Here is a 24,536-nt window from a genome sequence, read left to right as displayed (position 1 = left end):
CTCCAAGGTGATGAGTTCTGCCTTTATAAATCTAGATCAGTATGCAGGGTTAGGAATGGTAGGCCATGTTCACACACTGACCATCAAAAGGTCTTAGTGTTTCAATCTGGAGTGGGATAGACTTTTTTAAGAGTTTATCTAACATTTTATTTCCTTCACACCAGTTAATTGCTATCATTAAGAGCTGTGTTTTAAAATGTGTGCCTGATTATATTTCACATTGCTATTTTCCAGCAAGCTTGAAACTATAAGGCCAAGAGTAATCCAATTCTATGACAGATTATGGAGAACTTGGAGTCAGGGACCTATTTTGGATGGAGGGGAGGGGGTGCATGCCCGGTGCTTTTGCAGATGGTGGGAGGGCTAGGGTAGGGCTTTGCCTTGACTGTGCTCCTGGCTGTCCCACTGCTCCAACGGTTGATAGGACTTGAACCCACCACTCTACACTCCTCAAGGGAATGCCCTATTCCCTACTATAAAGAAATATTTTAACAGTACCCATTAGTCAGATCTGCAGTGCCTGCATCAGCAATGTTTTAATTGTAAACATATGCAAAACAGTTTGGCCCTCATTCTATAATTTTACAAAGCACTATAGCTTGGATTAGGATTCTATAGTGGAATCTCTTTTCATTCTTTCTATCCTGCACATTCTGTTTCTCAAACAGGAAAATCCAAATGCTTCTGGTCCTGTTACTAGCATTTTATTCTTTTGGGATCTCTTATTTGCATTAGCTGCATTTTTGAATATCAGGCTGATGCTTTGGGATGTCTTATTTCTATCCTATTAGAAAGGACACTTCTTGCTTACATAATAAGTAATATATAATATTAATACTCACCTCCTTCGTAAAGCACTTTGAGTTCTACTGATGACAAGTTCTATATAAAAGCTAGATATTATATGTATAGTTTGTGCATCTCTGCAATGTTACTGTTACTCTTTACCCATTTGAAACATCCTTCAGCTTTCTCACTCTTACAGAATGAGTATCTCGCCTAAGTAAGATCTTAAAGAAAGAAAAATTAATTAACCTTTTAATTCTGCTTCAGTGAAGATATACATATATCTTCCTTTCAAGGGCTATGTGTACACTGTAACACTATTTCGGGATACTGGAGTATCCCAAAATAGCTATCCTGTGTCTTCACAGAAAGACTGTTATTTGGGCTCGCTATTACAACATCCTCGGGGAATAAGGGATGTTTTGGAATAGTGGGTTATTTCGAAACAAAATTGAAATAAGACACACCATTTCAAGCTGTGGTGTAGTGTAGATACGCCCGCAGTCTGAAGTCTTTTCTTCCTTTTCAGTCAGGAACTAAGTGGAAAGTTGCAAGGACAATAGAGTCCTAGGAGGTATGTGACTACCAGTATGGGGAGATTCATGCCTTCATCCACCACTAACCTTTACACTAAAAATTCCTTAAAGGACACATTGCATGATCAATTGTTTGCAGCCGGATTTGATTCAATCCCACAGAGAGAGACAAACACCTACAAGATCTTTATCAGGCATTCTTAAAACTTAAATACCCACCTAAGGAAGTAAAGAAACAGAATGACAGAGCCAGACCAGTACCTAAGAACTGTTTCTTCAAGACAAGCCCAACAAGGAGCTTCCTAACCATCAGGGTGGCTAAAATAAATTACCTAGGGAGGCTGTGGAATCTCCATCACTGGAGATTTTAAGAGATGTCTAGCCAACCTGCTATCAGGGATGATCTAGACAGTCCTTGCTCTTGCTGTGAGGGCAGGAGACTGGACTCGATGACCTCTCAAGGTCCCTTCCAGTTCTAGTATTCTGTGATTCTATGATTCTAAGGAAAATTACAGAACACCACTAGTCATTGCCTACAGCCCACAGCTTAAACCCCTCCAGCACATCATTGACAATCTATGATGTATCCTGGAAAAGGATCCCTCTCACAGGCCTTGGGAGACAGGCCAATTCTTGCCTACAGATAACCCCCTAACTGGAGCAAATTCTTTCCAGCAACCATACATCACACCTCAGATACACTCACCCAGGAACCTATCCCTGCAATAAATCCCATTGCTAACTCTGTCACACATCTATACAACTGACACCACATAAGCCACAACATCAGAGGTTGTACAACTGCACATTCTTTAATGTGATATATGCCATCAAGTGCCAGCAATGCCCCTCTGCCATGTATATTGGATAAATGGACCCAAGTGAGGTAACACACATGAACCTGTAGGGGAACATTTTAACCTGCCTGGGTACTCAATCGTGGATTTAAATATAGCCATTTTTCTACAAAGGAATTTCACAAACCAATTACAGAGAGAGTGCAAGTGAAATTGGCCTTTACTTGCAAATACAAATTTGACACTGTTTCCCTTGGCCTGAACAAAGACATTAACTGGCTGGCCCATTATAAAACCAGCCTTCCTCACATTTAACATTTCATTGACATCAAAAGTTGAGTATGGGACACTTCCAGCCCAGTTAGTTAGCCTCATTAGCACTGGCACTAAAATTGATAGGTACTTCCCCCCTCTCAGTCTGTGGTAAAGTCTGTTCTTCCCACCTCCCTTTTTCACCACTCAAGCTCATCTGAAGAAGTGGGCTGTGCCCATGAAACCATCCATATCAATATTTCTTAAAGTGTGTTCTGAGGCACAGAGATGTGCCACGGAGAACAGAGTTCAAAATGGCAATGCCTGCTCTCCTGATAAAAGGGCAAACTGTTTTTTTTTTTTTGTTTTTTTTTAACAGCTTCTTTTCCCCCATCCTTTTTTACAATCAACCTACTATCATGAAAGTCACATGCTGAGTGTCTGTGCTGTACAATCCTGGTTCAGCAGTTCTGACCATATCCTGTTTACAGCCCCATTTTGGTTTTCACCAGTCTGGGTTACTACTTGCAGAGTGATCCCAACATCCTCCCAGTTATGAAACTTCCCAAAATCACAGACAATTTAGTAATATAGTTCATTTGCTTCTTTAAGGAAACAGAACACACCAGTTTGTTACATTAAAAAATTGGAGCTGACATTCACTTTAGCACAAACACAGGCACCATTGGTTCAGATAAATAATTTTGAATAGATTTTAAGCATTCCATTTTGTCAGGAAATGGGTGAGAGAGGCAGGTCACGTGAAGTTAGCCTGTTGTCCAGGATACTGGACTAGATGGACCATTGGTCTGATCCTGTATGGCTATTCTTATGTTCTAAGCAAGTTCAAGAATAAGAGATGAGATTAAATATGGCCATAATAAAAAAAAGTGAAAATAAATTTCTAAAACTTATTTTAGTAAGTTTTGGTTGAAGGCTTTGTTCAAGAAGGCCTTTCTCATTTTCAGTCTTCTAGCAAGATGGTGACTTATTCTCTTGTTGGTCAGGATCTCTTCCCGAGGCCAGAGATCCTGGTGCATTTGTCATCTTAGAGGAAAGTGATAACTTGGTGTTCTCAGACCCTTTCTTTTATAGTCCACTAAATTTCTGAAATGGATTCTCTTGAACAATTGAAAAGTTTATTCAAATTGTGGAGGGCGGCAACGTGGAGTTTGGTGGTAAAAGAAGTTCCAGGCTTTTTCTTCCCCCACCTGTGTTTGCTGAAATGCAAATTGTTCTGTTTCCTGTCATGTCCTCCCTCAGCTGTCTCAATGAACCGGTTTACTACTAAACATAAACTGTGATAAACACACATTCTTTTGTTTAAGGATAGACAACTTTTTCCTTAGCAGAGCTGTCTGGTTTTACACATTTGCGAATATCATCCTACAGAAGGGATTCATCACTTTACATGTAATGTTGCTATATAAATTTCACCATAATATTATTGACCAGCAATTTATTTGTTTTCAAATGATTCCTCACAAGGATTATTATTGCAGTGTTGTGTAGGGTAGGGGCAGGCAAGATGCAGCCTGGAGGCTGGATCTCGCCGACCAGGCCTTTTAATCTGACACGACCTTTCAGTACGAAGCAGCACTGCTCAAAGCAACTAGCTGCTCCCTGTGGCTCTCTGTGTTCTGGAGTAAGGGGGAGAGGCTTTGCACATTGTCCCTGACCCCAGCAAAATCTCTCAGCTCCTATTGGCTGGGAACTGGTCAATGGGAGCTGAGAGATTTTGCTGGGAGCAGGAGACAGGATGCAAAGCCTCCCACCCTGCAGCGCTGAGAGCTGCATGGAACAGCCACCTGTGGGCTGCTAGCAAGCAGGGAAGTCTGCTTGAGAGTGCTGTTGGCTGGGAGCGGCTTAGGTAACTATATCCAGCCAGAGGCTGCCTCTGGCATCTCACCTCCTCCCTCGCAGACCCTAAACCTCCTCCTATTCCCATCCCCAGGCCACAATCCTCTCCTGCACCCCAGCACTCTGCTTCCCATGTTACAATTCCCTCCTAGACTGTGCACCAAATCCTACATCTCTCCCCCAGGCCAAAATCCTCCCCTGTGCCCATACCCCTCTCCCAGATCCTGCATCCCAATTCCCTGCCCCATGTCACAACCCTCTCCTTCACCCAAACTCCCTCTCAGACCCCATACTCTCTCCTGTCCCCCAGCCCCTTACCACAAACTCTTCCTTCTGCACCTAACCTCTTTCCCATATCCCACACTTCCTCCATGGAAAAGTGCAGCCCTTGACTACTTACCAAAATCTTGGAGTTGCCCCATATCAAAATTTATTGCCCACCCCAGTGCAGGGTATGTTTTCAAATGCTACTCCATGAAGTATATTATAGTCATATGTAGCATATGAACACATGGGTGCTTTGGGTAATAACACTCATGTATATTAATGAGGGACTAGACTTCTGAGTCTTTCTTGCATTGGACCGAAAGTTACTACTAAGCAAGAAACTAGGACATGTCTATTTATGAATTTACTATTAGAATGGACAGTTCTCAGAGTTTTGTTATCCATTGAATAGAGCTATGCATAACAAACATAAAATACTGTTTAAAAATGTATTTTCAGGTTTATTGAACTCCAGATACGGTAGAGGTTGGACAGAGCATCGTAAATTAGCTGTAAACAGCTTTCGTTGTTTTGGATATGGTCAAAAGTCCTTCGAACACAAAATTTCAGAAGAATCCATGTTTTTTCTTGATGCCATTGATACATACAAAGGCAGACCTTTTGATCTTAAGCACTTGATAACAAATGCAGTCGCAAACATTACTAATTTGATTGTCTTTGGAGAACGTTTTACATATGAAGACACTGAATTTCAGCACATGATAGAGATATTCAGTGAAAACATTGAATTGGTTGCTAGTGCTTCTGTGTTCTTGTATAATTCTTTTCCTTGGATTGGCATATTACCCTTTGGAAAGCACCAACAACTGTTTAAGAATGCAGCTGAAGTCTATAACTTTTTGCGTGAACTTATTGAGCGCGTCTCTAAAGACAGGAAGCCCGAGTCACCTCGACATTTCATTGATGCATATTTAGATGAAATAGATCAAAGTGAAAATGATCCAGAGTCTACATATTCAACCAAAAATTTAATTTTCTCTGTTGGAGAACTTATTATAGCTGGAACAGAAACCACAACAAATGTTTTAAGATGGGCAGTGTTGTTTATGGCTCTTTATCCAAACATTCAAGGTAAGAATTTTTGCCATTTTTGAGGCACTGATAGTGTAGGTCCTGTGGTGTGAATCTAGAATGCATTTTAAAAAGTTGTGTTGGAATTGCTAATACTAATCCTTACTAAAAATAAAAATGTGTGTGTTTAGCTACATTATGTCCCTTTCTAAATGTGTTGTAGATATGTCAGTATTTTATCTGCAGCTAAAATGGGTATCAAATTAACATTAGGATAATATTTAAGGTTTTTTTTTTAAAACAATTCAATGAACTTTTTTGTTTAAATAAAGGAAAGATTTACCTTTATGGATAGGCTGAATAATATGACGACTCAGAATACTGGCTGGCAGAAAAACACAAACATCAGCAAAAAAGTGTAAATCAGATTTTGGGTAACTGTTTTTAAACCATTTTTAATCCTTAAGTGTATCAATCCATAACAGCTTTATGTACTGTGTGTGTAATATATATAAGGGAAAAAAGACAATATGAGCATTTTAAAACATAACGGCTACGTCTACACTGGCCCCTTTTCCGGAAGGGGCATGTTAATTTCAGAAGCCGTAATAGGGAAATCCGCGGGGGATTTAAATATCCCCCGCGGCATTTAAATAAAAATGTCCGCCGCTTTTTTCCGGCTTTTAAAAAAGCCGGAAAAGAGCGTCTACACTGGCCCCGATCCTCCGGAGAATAAGATCCTCCAGAAAAGGGCTTTTTTTCCGGAGGATCGGGGCCAGTGTAGACGCTCTTTTCCGGCTTTTTTAAAAGCCGGAAAAAAGCGGCGGACATTTTTATTTAAATGCCGCGGGGGATATTTAAATCCCCCGCGGATTTCCCTATTACGGCTTCTGAAATTAACATGCCCCTTCCGGAAAAGGGGCCAGAGTAGACGTAGCCAACCAGTAATACCTTACACACACCATATAGGCCTTACAAAAAGTAACATCCTTATCCCCTTTAACATTTCATCTTCCCCAAAACATCATCTTCCAACAGAAACTAGTGTGACAAGGTGTCAAGGGGGCAAGCCCTCACCGTGCCTCAGTGCCCCCTGACTGTCCTCATCTAGCCCCTCTCAGGGCAAGTTACAGTCTGTATGGGTTGCTCATCATTGGCATTGGGTTGTCTCCACTGTCCTGCTTACCTAGTCAGCTTCATGATCCACCTGCAAACCAGGGCTTTGTCTCCACCCCCTAGCCAGGGGGACTCTTGGCTAGCCCTCTCCCAGTCCTTGCTGGCTATCCCCAGCTTGCCTCCCTACTAGGGGCTCCTGCTTCCTCCACCGTCAGCCCTCCACTGGCTCTCCTAAGCAAACTGGGCTTCTCTATTTATAGCTGTCAGCTGGGCTCTCCCTCACCCTAATGGCTTCAGCTGGCTGCTCTGTTACCAGCCCTAGCTCAGGGTCTGAGTCCTGGTCTTAAAGGGCCAGTGCAGGGCAGGCACCCTGTCACTCAGGGTCAGATCTGAAGGTTACAAAAAAGTATTGTGGAGGAAGTATATAAGTCTTAGACCGAGGAGATCTCTGTTCCCAGGGTAACTGGGAGGGCTGATCTAGAACCAGCAGAGGCAATCAGACAGCTGAACCCTTGGGGCTAATTGACCACACCTGCAGAATCAGGGCAGTCTGGGCTAATTAGGAAAACTAGTTGAGACTGGCTATAAAAGGAGCTTGCCCCCCCCCCCCCCCCCAGTTGGTGGTGGTGGGTGTGTGTAGCTAAGAGGAGGGAGGAAAATGTTGCCGGGAGTAGGAGGAAAATAGACAGTAAGTGGGCATTAGGAAGATGAACCAGGGAGAAGGAAGGTGCTGGGGAAGGTGTGAGGAAGTATCCTCAGGTTTTGGAGATATCATGTAGCAGGTGTCGGGGACTCACAAAGGCAGCTGCTATTACAAGTTCCTGGGCTGTAACCTGGAGTAGAGGGTGGGTCTAGGTTCCCCCCAACACCCACTTCCCCATTCCCACTCAGGGAAAAAGGGCTTTGAAGTTTATTCTCTGCCTTTATCATATGCTGGCTAATGATGAAAAGAGTTTAACAGCAAACTAGCACACTCGGCATGGTGCCTAAAATTGAGGGCTGCTTTGAGCCTCTGAGGCAAGCAAATCCACCAGAAATTGCAGGACCCACCGAGTTTAAGTAGGAACTTTGTTTCATGAGTCACTTCTTGGAGTTGTGTGTCTCTCCCAGATCATTCAGGAGGAACTGTACTTTTAAAACACAAAGCGATCCCTCTTGCCTAAAATTCTCCGGTGGTTTCAATTTCTTTTAGCTCTTGGGAGAAAAATAAGTTCAAGATTCAAGATAAGATTTTTTTAGATAGTAGAAAATAATATTAATACCTTGCATTTACGTAGACATTTTCCATGTGAAGATCAATATATCGAAAATACCAGTTTACAAGAAAAATGCACTAAGGTTCTGGTCTGATCTATCTGTTGCATTTTTTTGGGGATGGGAAAGATTAGTTCTTCGGATGATGTCCCTGTGGGAGCTGTTGGTGATGGGTGGTCCCCGGAGCCACAGTTCAGAGCTTTTCTTAGCAGTTGACAGTTGGGCTGTGCATGCACAAGAGGTGCTTCACACCACTGACAGTTTGACACCTTGCACAGCAGCCCGACTCCCCCCCTTCAGTTCCTCTTCAACAGCCCTCAGTCACAAATGGAGCTCTAACTTCTCTCGCCTCAGGAGTTTTGTCTATTCACCATACTTGTTACTTAATTGCTTTGCATTCTGGACTATTGCCCTTAATTAACTACTAGTTACAACTTCAAAGAATGAATGGCAAAGAGAAAGAACAGGCTGTCCTAGCCTCCGTCCTGACAGACTGCCACAGCGGCGGCAACTTTAATCTCTCTCAGACTCTGCTTCACTCTCTCAGCTGGGGCTCTTAAAAAAAAATCGGAGTGAGTGAGAAAAGGAGAAAAGTCTTCCACTATTTGATCTGAGAAAGTGGGTCTGGCCCACGAAACTAATCATCTAATAAACCATCTGGTTAGTCTTTAAAGTGTTACATTGTCCTGCATTTTGCTTCAAAAGGAGAATAAGGCAGCCTGAGATTCAATATCTCTCAGCATGCCCACCCCTATGGGTTTTAAGAAATGTTTAAAATGTAATGAGCCCATGCCAGCCTCTGATGGGCATGAGGTATGTATAAGGGGCTTGGGGGAAGCCCACTCCCCCCTGCCCCCCCAAAATGCGACCATTGCAAGAGCCTCACGGCCAGAGCCAGGAAGGCCCGTGAAATGTGGCTCCAAATGATTTTATTTGAAAGGGCGCTGCAACCATTGGATAAGACCGAACCACTGGCAAAGCATGGAGACTTGAAATGCAGGTTTGCGTCTCCATTGCCCCATAAACAGAGCAGGGTAACAGTCTCTTTGGCAAGATCACTGCTGGCAAAGCCATCCCCCAGGCTAACCGCTGGAGACACCTTACACACAGCAGCAAAGTCCACCGCCACAGTTGCAACCCACACTAGCTCGGAGCTGGGGCGCATGTCAACGGCACCACACAGGTTGTGCAGGTAGATCATAGCACCGCTGCAGCCGGCACTGCAGCATTCAGTGCTGAGGAAGAGTGCGGAACTGCCTGCTAAGTGGCCCCACAAATCCTCGGCACCGCCTCCTCCTAAGCCATCATCTGCAGAGAAGCCCTCCCCACTGAAGGCTTTAACATAGACAAGGCAGCATAACAGCACAGTTCAAACCGAAGCCAATTTCACCTTAACAGCGGAAACCTACAGCAGTCAGCTGAGCTCCTCCCCCATATCAAAGGGTCCTCCACAGCTAGCTGATTCTTCCAGGTTCACCCTCACATGGCACTAGACCCCTGCTGACACAGAGGAATGTTGCAGTTACTGAATATAATCAGGGGAGTGTTTTCTCCTCTCACCATTCATCCCTAACTACATCTTGTCAATTTCAGCAGTACCATGAAAGACCAATTATTCTCATTGGTACTTGGAATGGCAGTATTCTCCTCCCTAATGCCCTCCCTGGTGGACACAGAGGGACTGTTAGGAGCCATGCAGACACCATCCAAGGAGCACAATTGTCTCACCTAGGAGACTCCCATCAGCCTCTCCATCTCACACCCTCCCACCTTTGCTGGACTCGGAAGAAGATGAGGAGGGTCAAATTTCTGACAGGGAGAGTGTCACACAAGACCAACCGACATTGGAGGATAATTCGTCCCCACCCCTCGAGGACGGTGTAGTACTAGAAACATCAAACTTTTAAAAGAATAGCTACCAGGCAGAAGGTTCAACTCCAAGAAGTAAGAGAAACAACATCGCCTCCTAAAGAACATTCGCCCATTCTCTCAAAGAAGGATCACTCTTCCTATTGATGAGGCAGTAATGGAGGTATCCGAAAACATTTGGTGAACACCCACCTCCATCCAATCAACATGTAAGAAAGTGAACATAAAGTACTTTGTTCCCTCCCCCACCCCAAGGACCTGGATTTCCTTTTTTCCCATCCCCAGCCAAACTACTGGTGGTGGATGCAGTGAACCAATGCTGCTCAGATCCAATCTGCAAGGAATGACAAAGAGTACAAGAAGCTAGACATTTTTGGTGGGAAGACCTACTCATCAGCCACATTGCAGCATAGAATAGCAAACTATTCTGCACTGCTAGCTAACCATGACTTCGACAATTACTCTAAGCTGGCTGAACTCATGGAACATCTGCCTGACTCCAAGAGGCCCATTCCCAGGGCAATCATCCATGAGGGACACACTATCACCTGTACTGTTCTACTAGCAGCCATAGATGTTCCTGACACAGCAGCCAGAGCAACGACCACAGTGGTCGTGATGAGGAGAGCCTCCTGGTTATGCAGCAGGGTTGCTGAAAGAGCTACAGATGAAAGTGGAAGACCTCCTTTTCGATAAACAAAAGCTGTTTGCAGCGAACACAGTTGAGATCCTGCATAGCAGCAAGGACTCTTGCACCACGCTTCGTACCCTTGGCATGTATGCACCACCATACCAAAGAAAGAGGTACACTCCCTACAACAGAAATAGGGACAGCTATTAGAACCGCCCTCATCAAAGGCCATATGAGTACAACTGATACATGCAGCGGCCCCAGAGGGAGCACCCACCTTAGGCACGCTCCTCCGGATCACAGACCACCAAACAGTAGATTTGAGGAATTGATCAAGGGTTTGCCTGACCTCCCTAACCATCCAGTGTCAGTAAGCAGGCAACACATCTTTACCCACAGATTACGTCCCTTTTTCCTGCATTGGGACTCGGTAACATCAGATCGGTGAGTGCAAGAGATCATCCACACATTCTCCTCACGTCCCTTCCCCGCATTTCCCCTCCTCCCCCGTCCCTCTTCAGGGACCCCTCTCACGAGACTCTTCTTAGGCAAGAAATTAACTGCCTCCTCCAGATAGGCGTAGTAGAGAGGTATCCTGTCTGCCGACAGTGGCCAGCACCAGGTGCCCCAGAGAGGGTGGACCGAAGACAGTGATCAAGCGATTTGTCTCCTGCCATCGCTCTCCAGCCTCTGACAAACAAGGGCCAAGGACACCATTTTATCCCCTGGCTAATAGCCTTTTATGGACCTAACCTCCATGAAATTATCTAGCTTCTCTTTAAACTCTATTATAGTCCTAGCCTTCACAGCCTCCTCTGGCAAGGAGTTCCACAGGTGTTGACTACACGCTGTGTGAAGAAGAACTTTCGCTTATTAATTTTAAACCTGCTACCCATTAATTTCATTTGGTGTCCTCTAGTTCTTCTATTTAGGGAACTAATAACTTTTCTTTATCTGCCCTCTCCACACCACTCATGATTTTATATACCTCTATCATATCCCCCCTCAGTCTCCTCTTTTCTAAACTGAAAAGTCCCAGTCACTTTAACCTCTCCTCATATGGGACCCATTCCAAACCCCTAATCATTTTAGTTGCCCTTTTCTGAACCCTTTCCAAGGCCAAAATATCTTTTTTGAGGTGAGGAGACCACATCTGTACACAGTATTCAAGATGTGGGTGTATCATAGTTTTATACAGGGGCAGCAAGATATTCTGGGTCTTATTTTCTATCCCTTTCTTAATAATTCCTAGCATCCTATTTGCCTTTTTGACCGCTGCTGCACACTGTGTGGAAGTTTTCAGAGAACTGTGCACAATAACGCCAAGATCTCTTTCCTGATTTGTCGTAGCCAAATTAGCCCCCATCATACTGTACGTATAGTTGGGTTATTTTTCCCGATGTGCATTACTTTACACTTATCCACATTAAATTTCATTTGCCATTTTGTTGCCCAATCACTCAGTTTGGTGAGATCTTCTTGGAGTCCCTCACAGTCTGCTTTCCTACATCAGGAAAAAAGAATAAAGAAGTTGTTACCCTGTTGAACAAACGCTTATGCAATTTTTCAGTGAGAAAGTTGGTGTAAAGGATCTTATTTTTTTTATTCTTAAAAGAAAGCTTGACAAGTGAATAATTTAATGTATATCCCCCCAAAATCCAGAAACCAGCCAACATTGATACTTTTACCATAGTATGCCTATTTCAGGATTCTTAAAATAGTGGGTAATTTTATACAACGTATATAATGTACTACTTTGGGATAATTAGATTAAAAATTAAGTAGTTCTTAAATCTGAATTTGTTATATATAGTCTGCTCTTGTGTTTGATTTTTTTTCTTTTTGTAGCTAATATACCTCACTTTAGCTATGTAGAAAGTGATGTTCATTATTCCAGTTCTGATGAGCTCCTTGAGTGAGGGAACTTACTGAATAAGGAAAATCATAGGAATCGACATTTGTTATGAAATTTCCATTTATTTGAAGCTTGAAAAAACTGTCAGTAGCAGAATGAGAGAACAGGAGGAAATTAAATATTGAAACTATCTACCATACCTGCTTATTAGGTGCTGTATTAAGTAGTAACACTTTTCATGTTTTAAAACAAATAATTTATGTATTTATTCTTTATTATTGAATTTTCAAGTATTGCGCAATAAACTGAAGGGTTTTTTTTCCCCTAACAGGGCAAGTTCATAAAGAAATTGATTTAGTCGTGGGCCCAAACAAAACACCTTCTTTAGAAGATAAATGCAAAATGCCTTACACTGAAGCCGTTCTACATGAAATTTTAAGGTTCTGTAATATAGCTCCATTAGGTATTTTCCATGCAACTTATAAGGATACAGTTTTGCGTGGTTATTCTATTCCTGAAGGCACTACAATAATTACAAACCTCTATTCTGTACACTTTGATGAAAAGTATTGGAGTAACCCAGAAGTGTTTTATCCTGAACGGTTTTTGGACAGCAGTGGGCAGTTTATCAAGAAAGATGCATTCGTTCCTTTTTCACTTGGTAAGAGCTCATGCCTATCACACAGCTATATACAACAGTGTTAAGTGATCCACAGTTAGATAACATGATGTAGAAAAAGATACACATCATTTCTTATAATCTGATGCAGTGTTGTGTCCAAACAGCTCCACTTAGATTTGAAGCATAAATTAACTATTCTTATTAAAAATGGAAGGGCATATGTCATTATTGTAATTTTAAAGATATATATATCTTTTTCATTCAGGAAGAAGACATTGTCTTGGAGAACAACTGGCCAGGATGGAAATGTTTTTGTTTTTTACTTCATTACTTCAACGCTTTCACCTGCATTTTCCACATGCATTGATTCCAAATCTGAAGCCAAAATTAGGCATGACATTACAACCAGAGCCATATCTCATCTGTGCTGAAAGACGTTAAAGCAGATGGGCTAAACTCTCTGCTGCCGTAAATTGGAATAGCTCCACTGAATAAATGGAACTGCACCAATTTACAGCAGCTGAGTATCTGGCCTCATCTTTTATTTATGACTATCTTGCAGGGGTGACAGACTTGCATAATTTTTGGTGGTACCCAGAACTGGTCCTAGTCCTACACTTCTGTCTAAGGCTCTGGGAAGGAGTTTGGGTGCAGGAGGGATGAGGAGTTGGGTTGGGGAGGGGAGTTTGGTTGCAGTATCAGATGAGGGAGGTGGTGCTTACCTGGGATAGCTCCCATAAGTTACCTGCACCCAACTCTGGCAGTTGCTCCTAGGCAGGGGAGGGGGCAGTGGTCTCCATGTGCTGCTGCCCATAGGCACCATCCCCACAGCTTCCGTTACATGCGTGCGAGCGTGGGGAGGGTGCAGCGCATGGAGACACCACCCCAAACCCAGGGGCTGCAGGAATATGCTTTGGATTCAGAAGCAGCACAGAGCAGGCAGGCAGGAAGACACATTAGCTTTGCTGTGATGGTGGTGGTTGTGGTTGTGGTGGACACTAGATCCTTTTAAATTGCCTAGGTGGACCAAGCAGGGCTGGGGATACACCTGGGGGAGGTGTGAGGGTGGCAGGTGGGACTGAGGGAGAGGGCCAGTCCTGAACTTAGATGCAGCCAGGCCCCCATGCTCTCATATTGGTGGAGCATGGCCACCACAGGCCCATGAAACTCACCACCCCTGCTATCTTGTTCATAGTCTTTCCAAAAGAACAAGAATTCTCCTTCGAGAGGTGCGTCCCAGTGCCTTTGATCAGAGATTTTCTTAGCAGTTCCCCTGCCCTGCCCTCAAGGCAGTGTGCAGGCTCTGCCTGCCTGACAAGCTATCAGTCGATAAATAGCACACACTCAATCCAGGCTTGTCAGTTCCATCTCGACCCTCCCTGGCCAGAGACAGAGTACAGCAGTCATGCTGCCTACCTCAGCAACATAGCTACTGTCTCCAAAATAGCACTCCTCATTAAAACAGCCATTCTGCAGCCTGCCCAAACTATATGGCAGACACCTGCATCCATTGCACCCACAAGCAGGCACATGGACTGGAAATACTTCATTCCCTCTATGGACACCAAATTCCTCTTCACACACCCTGGTCCTATCTTGCTAGTCATGAAAACAGCTAACCAGAACAAGCAACAGCAACAATTCAAGACCACCCCATCCGACAAAGATGATAAAAGGATGGAGGCATTTGGGCATAAAGTATACTCCTTCACCTTGTCCCAAACACAACAGCACCATATATCCACCACATACCTACATGGCATCCAAAACATCTCTTACGCCTTTCCATAAAAATGGTCTTCCTGCTCACAGTCACCTTCTGGGGAGAACTCAGAGCTCTTGTGGCTGACCCTCCAGTTCTTCTTCGAGTAGTGTCCCCGTGGGTGCTCCACTCTAGGTGAAGGGTTGCCCTGAGCCGCAGATCGGAGCTTTGCAAAGCAGTTTCCCCCCCTGTTGAGCCACGCATGCCCAGAGGGCGTCTCGAGCCCTTCCCGCCCTCTGCAGCGCGCGGCTCAACCCCCTCCCTTTCAGTTCCTCTTTAACCGCCCTCGTCAGCGGACGGAGCGAGCAGGAGCTCCCTCACAGTCTCTCAGACTGTAACTTCTATCAGTTATATTACATCGTTTTTTTCCCCCTGTTACTCCAAGTTAGCTTCCCTTGTTTTTCTCTTTAAAATAATAACAACAAAATATTTTTATAAGAAGATCGAAACTGACAGCAAAAATCCCCCCTCGGGGACTAGAACTCACCTCAGACCGGAGCTCCAGGTGAACCCGAGCTCTCTCTTTCCTGGCTCCTCAGCCAGAAAAACACATAAACAATATAAAAGAAAAGGAAAGGACTATAACAAGACTCATAAAAAAAATAATACACTGGAAATAACAAAATATGTCTGCCTCCTCAGGCTTTAAGAAATGCGAGCAGTGCCACGAGCCTATGCCGGCTTCTGACGGCCATGCGAAATGTATTCGCTGCTTGGGGGAAACTCATTCACCCCACAGCTGCACGCACTGTGCTTCCCTCACGGCGAGAGCTAGAAAAGACAGAGAGCTCCGCCTGAGGATGATTTTGTTTGAAAAAGCCCTGCAGCCTGCAGAGCAGGGGGAGCCGCAGCATGAAGCCCCCCTGCTACCGAAACATACAAGCCACAGAGCCTCACCATCGCGCTCTCTCCCGCCTTCTTCCTCCCCTAAGACCCGGGGAGAGGGGCAAAGAAGTCCGGGGACCCCTGCTAACAAAGCAGAGGGGAAATCCTCGAGTTCAGCACCAAGACCGGTGCGCGCTGCTTCGGAGCCGTCCCGCGAACGCAAGGGGAACCCCGGGCGGAAAGAAAAGCCGGCGCCGCTTCAAACCGCGGCGCCGCTTCAAGCCCCGGCACCGCGAAAAGCTCTGGCGCCTCTTAAATCCTCCGCACCGCAGCAGAGCAAATCCCATTCACAGCCGGCCGCGACCGTAGACCAGAGCTCTACACCGGCACCGGTAGCAGACAGCGAGAGGCGTCTTCCTGAGCCTCCTACAGAGCGCTCTAAGCCACCGTCTGACACTTATAGCAGACAACAACATTCATGCCTCCCTCCCATTCACTGCTCACCTGGGACATCCTTTGCAAGGCATTCTCCAGCCAGATCTATGTCCCAGTGTCCCTGCAAGACGCTCCCTTGCCAGATGATGACCGCCACACGACATATTCTTCGCAACAAACGTCGCCAAAGGGGTCTCGCTCCTACTATCAGAGGGCTGGACCACAACAAAGCCAGTGGCACCCTTATTGGTCTTACCCGCCCCCACCTTACCCACCCCAATGGGGGCCCTGGGACTATTGGGACCCATACAGACACTGGTCCTCAGTCCACTCCACACCATCTCGAAGGGGTCTGCCTCATCCACAGCCCCTACCTCCCGCATCACACACAGAGCAGGAAGAGGAGGAGGAACGAATTTCAGACAATGAATCCGATATCCAATCGATAAACGTCACACACCCAGATGACCTGAGTGCCCAACAGGACGATGCAGTTATACCATCAGATACGGTAGCGATTGACAACCTCAAACAGTTTCAAGAACTATTCAAGCGAGTAGCAACAAGTCAGCATGTCTCCCTACAAGAAGTGCAAAAGAAACAACATCACTTGTTGAAGAACCTGCATCCTACGCTGCATAGTAAAATTGCCCTGCCAATCGACGAGGCAATCAGGGAAACATCTGAGGATCTGTGGAAGACACCCGCATCCATCCAACCCACTAACAAAAAGATTAACAGGAAATATTTCGTTCCACCAAAAGACAACGATTTCCTCTTTACACATCCACAAGCAAACTCCTTAGTGGTTGAATCTGCACAGCAAAGAGCGAAGGTACCGCAATACAAGAATGGCAATATGGACAAAGACCATAGAAAGCTAGACTTCTTTGGCAAAAAGATATATTCCTCTTCTACCCTACAACTAAGAATATCAAATTACTCTGCTCTCTTAGCGAATCATGACTTTGATAATTATTCGAAGTTGGGAGAACTGATACCATATCTCCCTGAGTCCAAGAGAGCTATCTTAAAAGCAATAGTCCACGAAGGCCATACCATCGCTCGCACTGCCCTCCAAACGGCAATGGATGTTGCTGACACAGCAGCTAGAACTACAGCTACAGTGATAGTCATGCGCAGAAATTCCTGGCTACAGTCATCTGGAGTTCCCCGAGAACTTCAGCCCAAAGTAGAAGACTTACCATTCGATAAACAAAAATTATTTGCAACTTCTACAGACGAAATGCTACATAACAGTAAGAACTCGAAGACCACACTTCGCACACTGGGCATGTACACACCGCCTTTCAAACGTAGACGATACACCCCATATAACACATACAATCGCTACAGATATGGGCAATATAACCGACCACAGAGACCCTATGAGGACACTAGGCCAAGACAACGACCTCAGAGAAAACGACCTAATCAAGGCCGTCCACCAACTACCCAGTCCTCGAAGCAGCAAATTTGAAGTGGTGGTCGGGGGTCTGCAATACCTCCCTCACGATCTAGCAACAACGCAACATGGCCATCTGTTTACCCACCGTTTGCGGCCGTTCCTCCCACAGTGGGAATCTATAACATCGGACCGCTGGGTTCTGGATATAATTCGAGTAGGATACACTATCCCATTTACCTCTACCCCACCTACCCTTCCCCCTTCCCCGTCCCTTTTCAGGGACCCCTCTCACGAGGCTCTACTAAAACAAGAGATCGATCGACTCCTTTCTATCGGAGCCATAGAAAGAGTACCAGTAGAGTTTCACGGGAAAGGGTTTTACTCGAACTATTTCCTGATAGAGAAAAAAACGGGGGGTTGGAGGCCCATATTAGACCTCCGCAAATTGAACAGGTTTCTCAGGAAACAACGCTTCAAAATGGTCACACTTACAACGATCATTCCTGCGCTAGATTAATGGGACTGGTTCGCAGCCCTCGACCTACAAGATGCATATTTCCATGTAACTATCCATCCGGCCCACAGACGCTATCTACACTTTACTCTCGGCCCGGATCATTTTCAATACAATGTCCTCCCCTTCGGCCTCTCGTCAGCTCCGAGGGTATTTTCAAAGGTGCTAGCTGTTGTCGCTGCGTACCTCAGACGCCAAAATGTCATCATATTCCCCTACCTAGACGATTGCCTTTTAAAGGGCTCAACACAGGCCGAAACCGCCTCCATGATCAGTACGACCACATCCCTCCTCAATCGTCTAGGCCTTCTACTCAACGAAAACAAATCAACACTGCACCCAGTTCAAAATATAGAATTCATTGGGGCACGTCTGGACTCAATCACAGCCCGAGCATACCTACCTCGACAACGCTTTATAATTATACAAGGAATTATAAGCGTAATGCTTACAACTCCTACCACTACAGCTCTTACTTGCCTCCGACTAATGGGCCACATGGCTTCCACCACCTACGTCGTCCACCATGCTCGTCTGCATTTCCAGTGCTTCCAACTCTGGATAGCAAGCGTGTACATACCGTCACGACACTCCCTCAACAAGACGGTGACTATTCCACCAGACGTTTTTGCATCCTTACGGTGGTGGACGATACCGAACAACCTCCTCACAGGTGTTCCATTCCAACAGATCGAACCCACTATACAGATTACCACAGATGCTTCCCTCCTTGGTTGGGGAGCACACATGAACGATCAAGGGGTTCAGGGAAGGTGGTCCCCATCTGAGGCACGACTGCACATCAACCTCCTCGAACTGCGGGCAGTAAGGAATGCCTGCGCACACTTCGCCTCCAACATTGCCAATCAGACGGTCCGCATTCTAACGGACAACATCTGCACAATGTTCTATATAAACAGGCAGGGCGGAGCCCGCTCCCGCTCCCTATGTGCGGAAGCTATCCGCCTGTGGAACTCGTGCATCCGCAACCATGTCACCCTGGTAGCATCCTACCTGCCCGGGGTGAACAACACCAGAGCAGATTCGCTCAGCCGCAACTTCACCTCGGATCACGAGTGGGAGTTACACACGGAGGTCGCAAACTCAATCTTCAACCTATGGGGATGGCCATCCATAGACCTCTTTGCATCTACCCAGAACGCCAAATGCCCCCAGTTCTGCTCACGCGCAGGACTTGGCAAACATTCCCTAGGGGATGCCTTTCTAATCAAATGGACAGCCCCCCTACACTATGCCTTCCCCCCCATACCTCTAATTCCAAAAACCTTACGCAAGATCTGCAGAGACGGAGCCCTAGTTATCCTAATAGCCCCGTTGTGGTCCCGCCAAACTTGGTACCCGTACCTGCACAGACTAGCGGTTCACCCTCCTTACCCGCTACCTCATCGTGTAGACCTGATATCTCAGAGCAATGGAACGATACTACACCCACAGCTCCACACCCTACACCTTCAGGCTTGGCTGCTCTCTGGTCCTCGGGGATAGAAAATCACTGTTCCCAGCAAGTGAAGGACATCCTCCTCCACAGTAGGAGACAGTCCACTCGAAAAACTTACCTGCAAAAATGGACATGATTCTCTCAATGGTGCCAGCGAACCAAGGTAGAACCCCGGATCGCCCCACTAAATATGATTTTGGACTACATTCTGGACCTTAAAGTGTCAGGACTGTCAATCTCTTCATTAAGAGTCCATCTTTCTGCAATAACAGCGTTCCATACCTTCATTGATGGCTTCTCCATATTTGCCCATCCTATCACTAAAAGATTTCTTAAAGGGCTCCAGAATGTATACCCACCCCATAAGGCACCACCCCCCTTATGGGACCTAAATCTTGTTCTCCACCAACTCACGAGACCTCCTTTCGAGCCTATGGCTACAGTACCACTCCCCTTTCTCTTTATGAAAGTCTGCTTCTTATTAGCTATCACGTCCGTCAGACGGGTGAGTGAAATTGGGGCATTAATGGCAGAACCCCCCTACACAGTTTTTACGAAGGATAGGGTCATACTTAGACCTCACCCAACATTCCTGCCAAAGGTCTGTACGGAATTCCATATCAATGAACCGATCGTACTACCTACCTTTTTCCCAAAACCACATGCATCACAGAGGGACGCCACTCTGCATACCCTGGACATTTGGAGGGCTCTCGCCTTCTTCCTGGAAAGAACAAAACCATTTCGTAAATCCGAAAGGCTTTTTATATCCATCGCTGAACGTTCTAAAGGAACACCTCTATCATCACAACGAATCTCAAAATGGATCTCGACATGCATAGTCAAGTGTCATACCTTGGGCAATAAGCCACTACAGTGCCCACCAAGAGCGCATTCCACTCGAGCCACGGCCGCTTCTACAGCCTTTTTGAACAATGTCCCCTTAAGGGATATTTATCGAGCAGCAACGTGGTCTTCAGACCACACCTTTGCCAGACATTATGCAATCCTACCGCAACTTAGACATGACTCAGCAGTAGCTACAGCGGTGCTCTCTACCACCGCTAAACATTGACTCCGGCTCCCTCCAGCCATATATTGAATACTGCTTGGTAGTCACCTAGAGTGGAGCACCCACGGGGACACTACTCGAAGAAGAAAAGGGAGTTACTCACCTTGTGCAGTAACGAGTGTTCTTCGAGATGTGTGTCCCCGTGGGTGCTCCACGACCCTCCCTTCCTCCCCTCTGCACGGAGTCTAAATTACTCGGGCGGAGATGAGGAACTGAAAGGGAGGGGGTTGAGCCGCGCGCTGCAGAGGGCGGGAAGGGCTCGAGACGCCCTCTGGGCATGCGTGGCTCAACAGGGGGGGAAACTGCTTTGCAAAGCTCCGATCTGCGGCTCAGGGCAACCCTTCACCTAGAGTGGAGCACCCACGGGGACACACATCTCGAAGAACACTCGTTACTGCACAAGGTGAGTAACTCCCTTATACCACCTTCTGAAGAGATAAAGTCATGCTTTGCATGCGCCCTAAATTTCTACCCAAAGTACATTCTTCCTTCCATCCAAACTAACCAATTTGCTGACCAACGTTCTTCCCAAAACCACAGCTCAATGGTTTTGAGTCCACCATGCATACTCTAGATATGCGCAGGGCACTATCTAACCATTCTGAAGGACTCTGAAACTCTTTGTCTCCTCCATGCCACAATCTCAGGGAAATGCCATCTCCAAGCAAATGCTGTCTAAATGGATAGCTGACTGCATACGCTTGTGCTACCAGCTCAGACAAGTCCAGCCTCCTGACCATCAGAGCACATTCTAAACGTTCTGTCTGTGACCACTGCCTTCCCATGCACTGTTCCCCTTGTCGACATATGCGAAACAACCACATGGGTGTCACATTTCATGTTTGCACAACACTATTCCCTGCTACGGGACACTACAGCTGACATTAGAATGGACAGAGTCTTCCTGCCTGATCTGAAGCCCTTACTGTCCTAAGGAACATTGCTTATAGTCACCTGAGTAGAGCACCCACAGGGATATCTCTTGAAAGAGAAGAGGAGGTTACTCATTTGTGCAGTAACTGACATTCTTCAAGTTGAGTGTCCCTGTGGACGCTCCACTACCTGTCCTCCTCCCTTTTTCTTCAGATATGACACTTGTCTTGCTTGCATGGCCTTTTGCTTCCATCTAACAAGTAATTTGATCAGAGTCCATGAACAATGCAGCCTCCGTGTTTTACATCCGCAGGCAAGCCTGCTCTTTAGCCCTCTGCAGGGAGTCCCAGAAACTATAGGACTTCTGTATCAAACATAATAGCAACTTGGAAGCTTGTCACCTCCCAGGAACACAGAACTCTCTCGTGTATCACTTGAGCTGAGACTTCTCACCATGAGTGGATGCTGCATGTGGAGGTGACCCGCAAGTGGGTTGCTCCCTGAATGAGTCTGTTCACAACCAGGCAGGGCCTAGGCCTGGGCTCTTTATCAGAAGCCTTCCTATTGTTTTGGGCAGGAGATCTTCTATATGCATTTCCTCTGATGCCACTCATCAACAGAGACCTGCAGAAAATCAAGAGACACAAGGACACAATCATCAAGATTGCCCACGAGTGGCCCCAGGAATATTTGTTTGGGACCTTGTCAAGTCTAATGGTGCTCCCCTATGGCCACTGCTGGCCCAGCCAGATCTCCTGTCCTGGGATCACAGGCATCTCCTACACCTTATCTCACATTTCTCCACCTCCTGACAGTGCTGTGTGGCTAAACCCAGAGGACCAGATATGTTTGGAGGGAGTCTGCCAAGTCCTCCTTGAGAGCAGGATCTCTTCGACCAGTCAGCTAGGTGGCTAAATGGGCAAGGTTCTTGTGTTGGGTGGCAGATTGAGGCATCTCCCCCTCTGATGCTACAGTCTAATCAGTCTTAGATTATCTGCTTTATTTGAAGAACCACGGTCTATCACATCCCTTGTCCAAAGTACACCTGGTGGCTATTTCCACCTTCCATTCTCCAGTTCAGGGTCACATATGAATCTACCTTACAGTAGCTTCATCTAGGTTGTATTTCCCTAGTTTGTTTACGAGACAGTCATGTGAGACAGTATCAAAAGCCTTACTAAAGCTAAGATATACCTTATCTGTCACTTCCCCCATCCTCAAAGCCTGTTAGTCTACCAAAGAAAGCTATCAGATTCATTTGACATAATTTGTTCTTGTTAAATCTATGCTGTTACTTTTTACCTTATTCTCTTCTAGATCAGAGATTCTCAAGTTTCATTGCCCTGTGACTAATGTTCCCTCTAGTCTTTTCCACCCATGTGCAGAATAAATGTTATGTGCACTAAGGCATACTTGAATGTGCTCCACCAGTAGAAATAAAAACCTAGCTGGGGAGATTTGCTAATTTTACTCTCCCAAGAACAATGACAACTAGGCAAATGAATCATAGAAGTAGATTCCTGAAAACAAGGAAAACTGTTAGCTCAATTATAAAAGATTAGTGCAAATTCATAAGATATCACAATAATAAATTTTGACAGGCAAAAGGTGCAACAGTGAGGCAGAGATTTAATTAGTCCAAACAACATATTTGTCATCCCAACATGGGGCCTAAATAGTTACTCTGAAGCAAAGAAGCAATGTTTTCAATTAGATGACCCCACTGGACCTTCAAGAGGAATGGATTTTGGTTAGCTGGCTGAAATTAAGGGAATAGTGCTTTACTGCTGGGTGCAGGGGGAAGTGGTCAGCATAGGCACTGACTTCTTCCCTGGGAACCAAAAGGGCAGGGTAGCTTAAAAAGGGCCCTGAGCAGTGAAACCCCTTTAACAAGGAGCAGGCATTGTGTGGGTATTGCAGTCCTTTATAGGGGCCTGGGAAGGGATTGTTTCCTCATCACCAGAGTGGCCTATGTGGAGTGAGGTAGTTTTTTCCCACAACGTGTGTTGGGCTGAGGGACAGGTATCTAGAGAGGATACCAATCAAAATTCAGGGTTCAGGTAGGGCTTTGTTGATGTGTGGCATGATGGGGTTAGCTGTATATCACAACTAATTATGTAAGTGCATGGCAGACGTCTAGGCGAGGTATATAATGACCATATAAATAGTGTGGAAAGGGGCTTAGAAAGGAGGTGTTGGTTAGAGGAACAGATGGGGGTGTAAGGAGTGGTTGAGGCTCTTATGAATGGTACCGACCACCATTTCTTATAGCCCTCCTTAACCCTCTTATGGGAGACATAGTTGGTAAGTTCCCATCAATGAGCTGGCTGGGGACCTAAATGGGAGAAGGGGGGGAAGCTGATAGAAGCCTCCTGGTTAATTATTATTACTGTACAGTTATCTGCCAGGTTGACCCAAGCATCTAATCATAGAGTTGTGTCCTGATTAAAACCATATCAAATGTCTACTGTCTTTCTGTATAGCAGGACAATATAGCAACAATTTCAAATTTTGTTTTAATTATAGATGAAGTGAGCTGTAAATTGTTAAGCTCTGTTAACTTCTGAAAGAACATCTGCCATTTTTGAAGTATTTGTTAAAAAAAATGTAAATCCCAATTTTGGGATAAGACATTTGCAAATTGTAATTACACCTTTCCTTTCCTATGCTAAAATAATAAAAGGTTTTTGTAATTGTGGGAGCTATCATCTAGGATGAAATGGGATTGGAATTTAGCATCAACATCTGTTCCAGTCCATCTCAACTTTTCCCAAAAGGACATTTATCACCCTACCACCACCTAAGAATTGCCAAACGAAGGAGTTTTTCTTTCTAAAAATTCTCTTCAGAGAAAGAGAGAATGAACAAGGGATGATGTACATTTAAAATGCTGTAACTTTTTCCCTACTATTCTTTACTTGCAATAAAAGGTTAAAAGGATTTTAAATGGGGTGTTTGTATATGAAATTCAAACCTTAAACACTGGACTATGATTATGCAATGTAACATTTTTCGCCTTTTTACTCCATCTACATTAATACAAGACACTGTCTGAAGGCACTGAGGGAACATATTGATCCCCTGCAGAGGATGCAGCATCCAGAAATGTTCCAGCCCTGTCCCATTTTTGCCAGTTTGCAGCCCTAAGGGGCTGCCCCTTTTTTCCTGCCTTAGTTACAGCCCTGCTTGAGCTCACTTAAAACCTCTTTTTGTAAATGAACTTGTTTTACTTTTAATCTAGATCTCACCAGTGCTGTATCAACTGAAGGGATTGTTGGTTCCAAGTAAAACAATAAACTGCTTTGGATCCC

General features: G+C 45.3%; 1 protein-coding gene across 1 annotated transcript in view; it reads left to right on the top strand.

Moving 5' to 3' along the window:
• The window catches only part of CYP2R1 (cytochrome P450 family 2 subfamily R member 1), a 45,084-nt gene extending 20,919 nt beyond the window's left edge, over positions 1-24,165 (top strand). The window contains exons 3-5 of the mRNA XM_006126301.5: positions 4,958-5,590; positions 12,587-12,916; positions 13,143-24,165. Coding sequence (XP_006126363.3) covers positions 4,958-5,590; positions 12,587-12,916; positions 13,143-13,318 — 1,139 coding nt within the window. The 3' untranslated portion in view covers positions 13,319-24,165. The remainder of the gene's footprint in view (positions 1-4,957; positions 5,591-12,586; positions 12,917-13,142) is intronic.
• Positions 24,166-24,536: the final 371 nt, after the last annotated feature.

This window comes from Pelodiscus sinensis, chromosome 5, assembly GCF_052426305.1.
Source record: "Pelodiscus sinensis isolate ZL-2025 chromosome 5, ASM5242630v1, whole genome shotgun sequence".
NCBI classification, from domain to species: domain Eukaryota; kingdom Metazoa; phylum Chordata; order Testudines; family Trionychidae; genus Pelodiscus; species Pelodiscus sinensis.
Note: the sequence above shows the minus strand (reverse complement) of the source record. Positions and strands in the feature narration are given on the sequence as shown.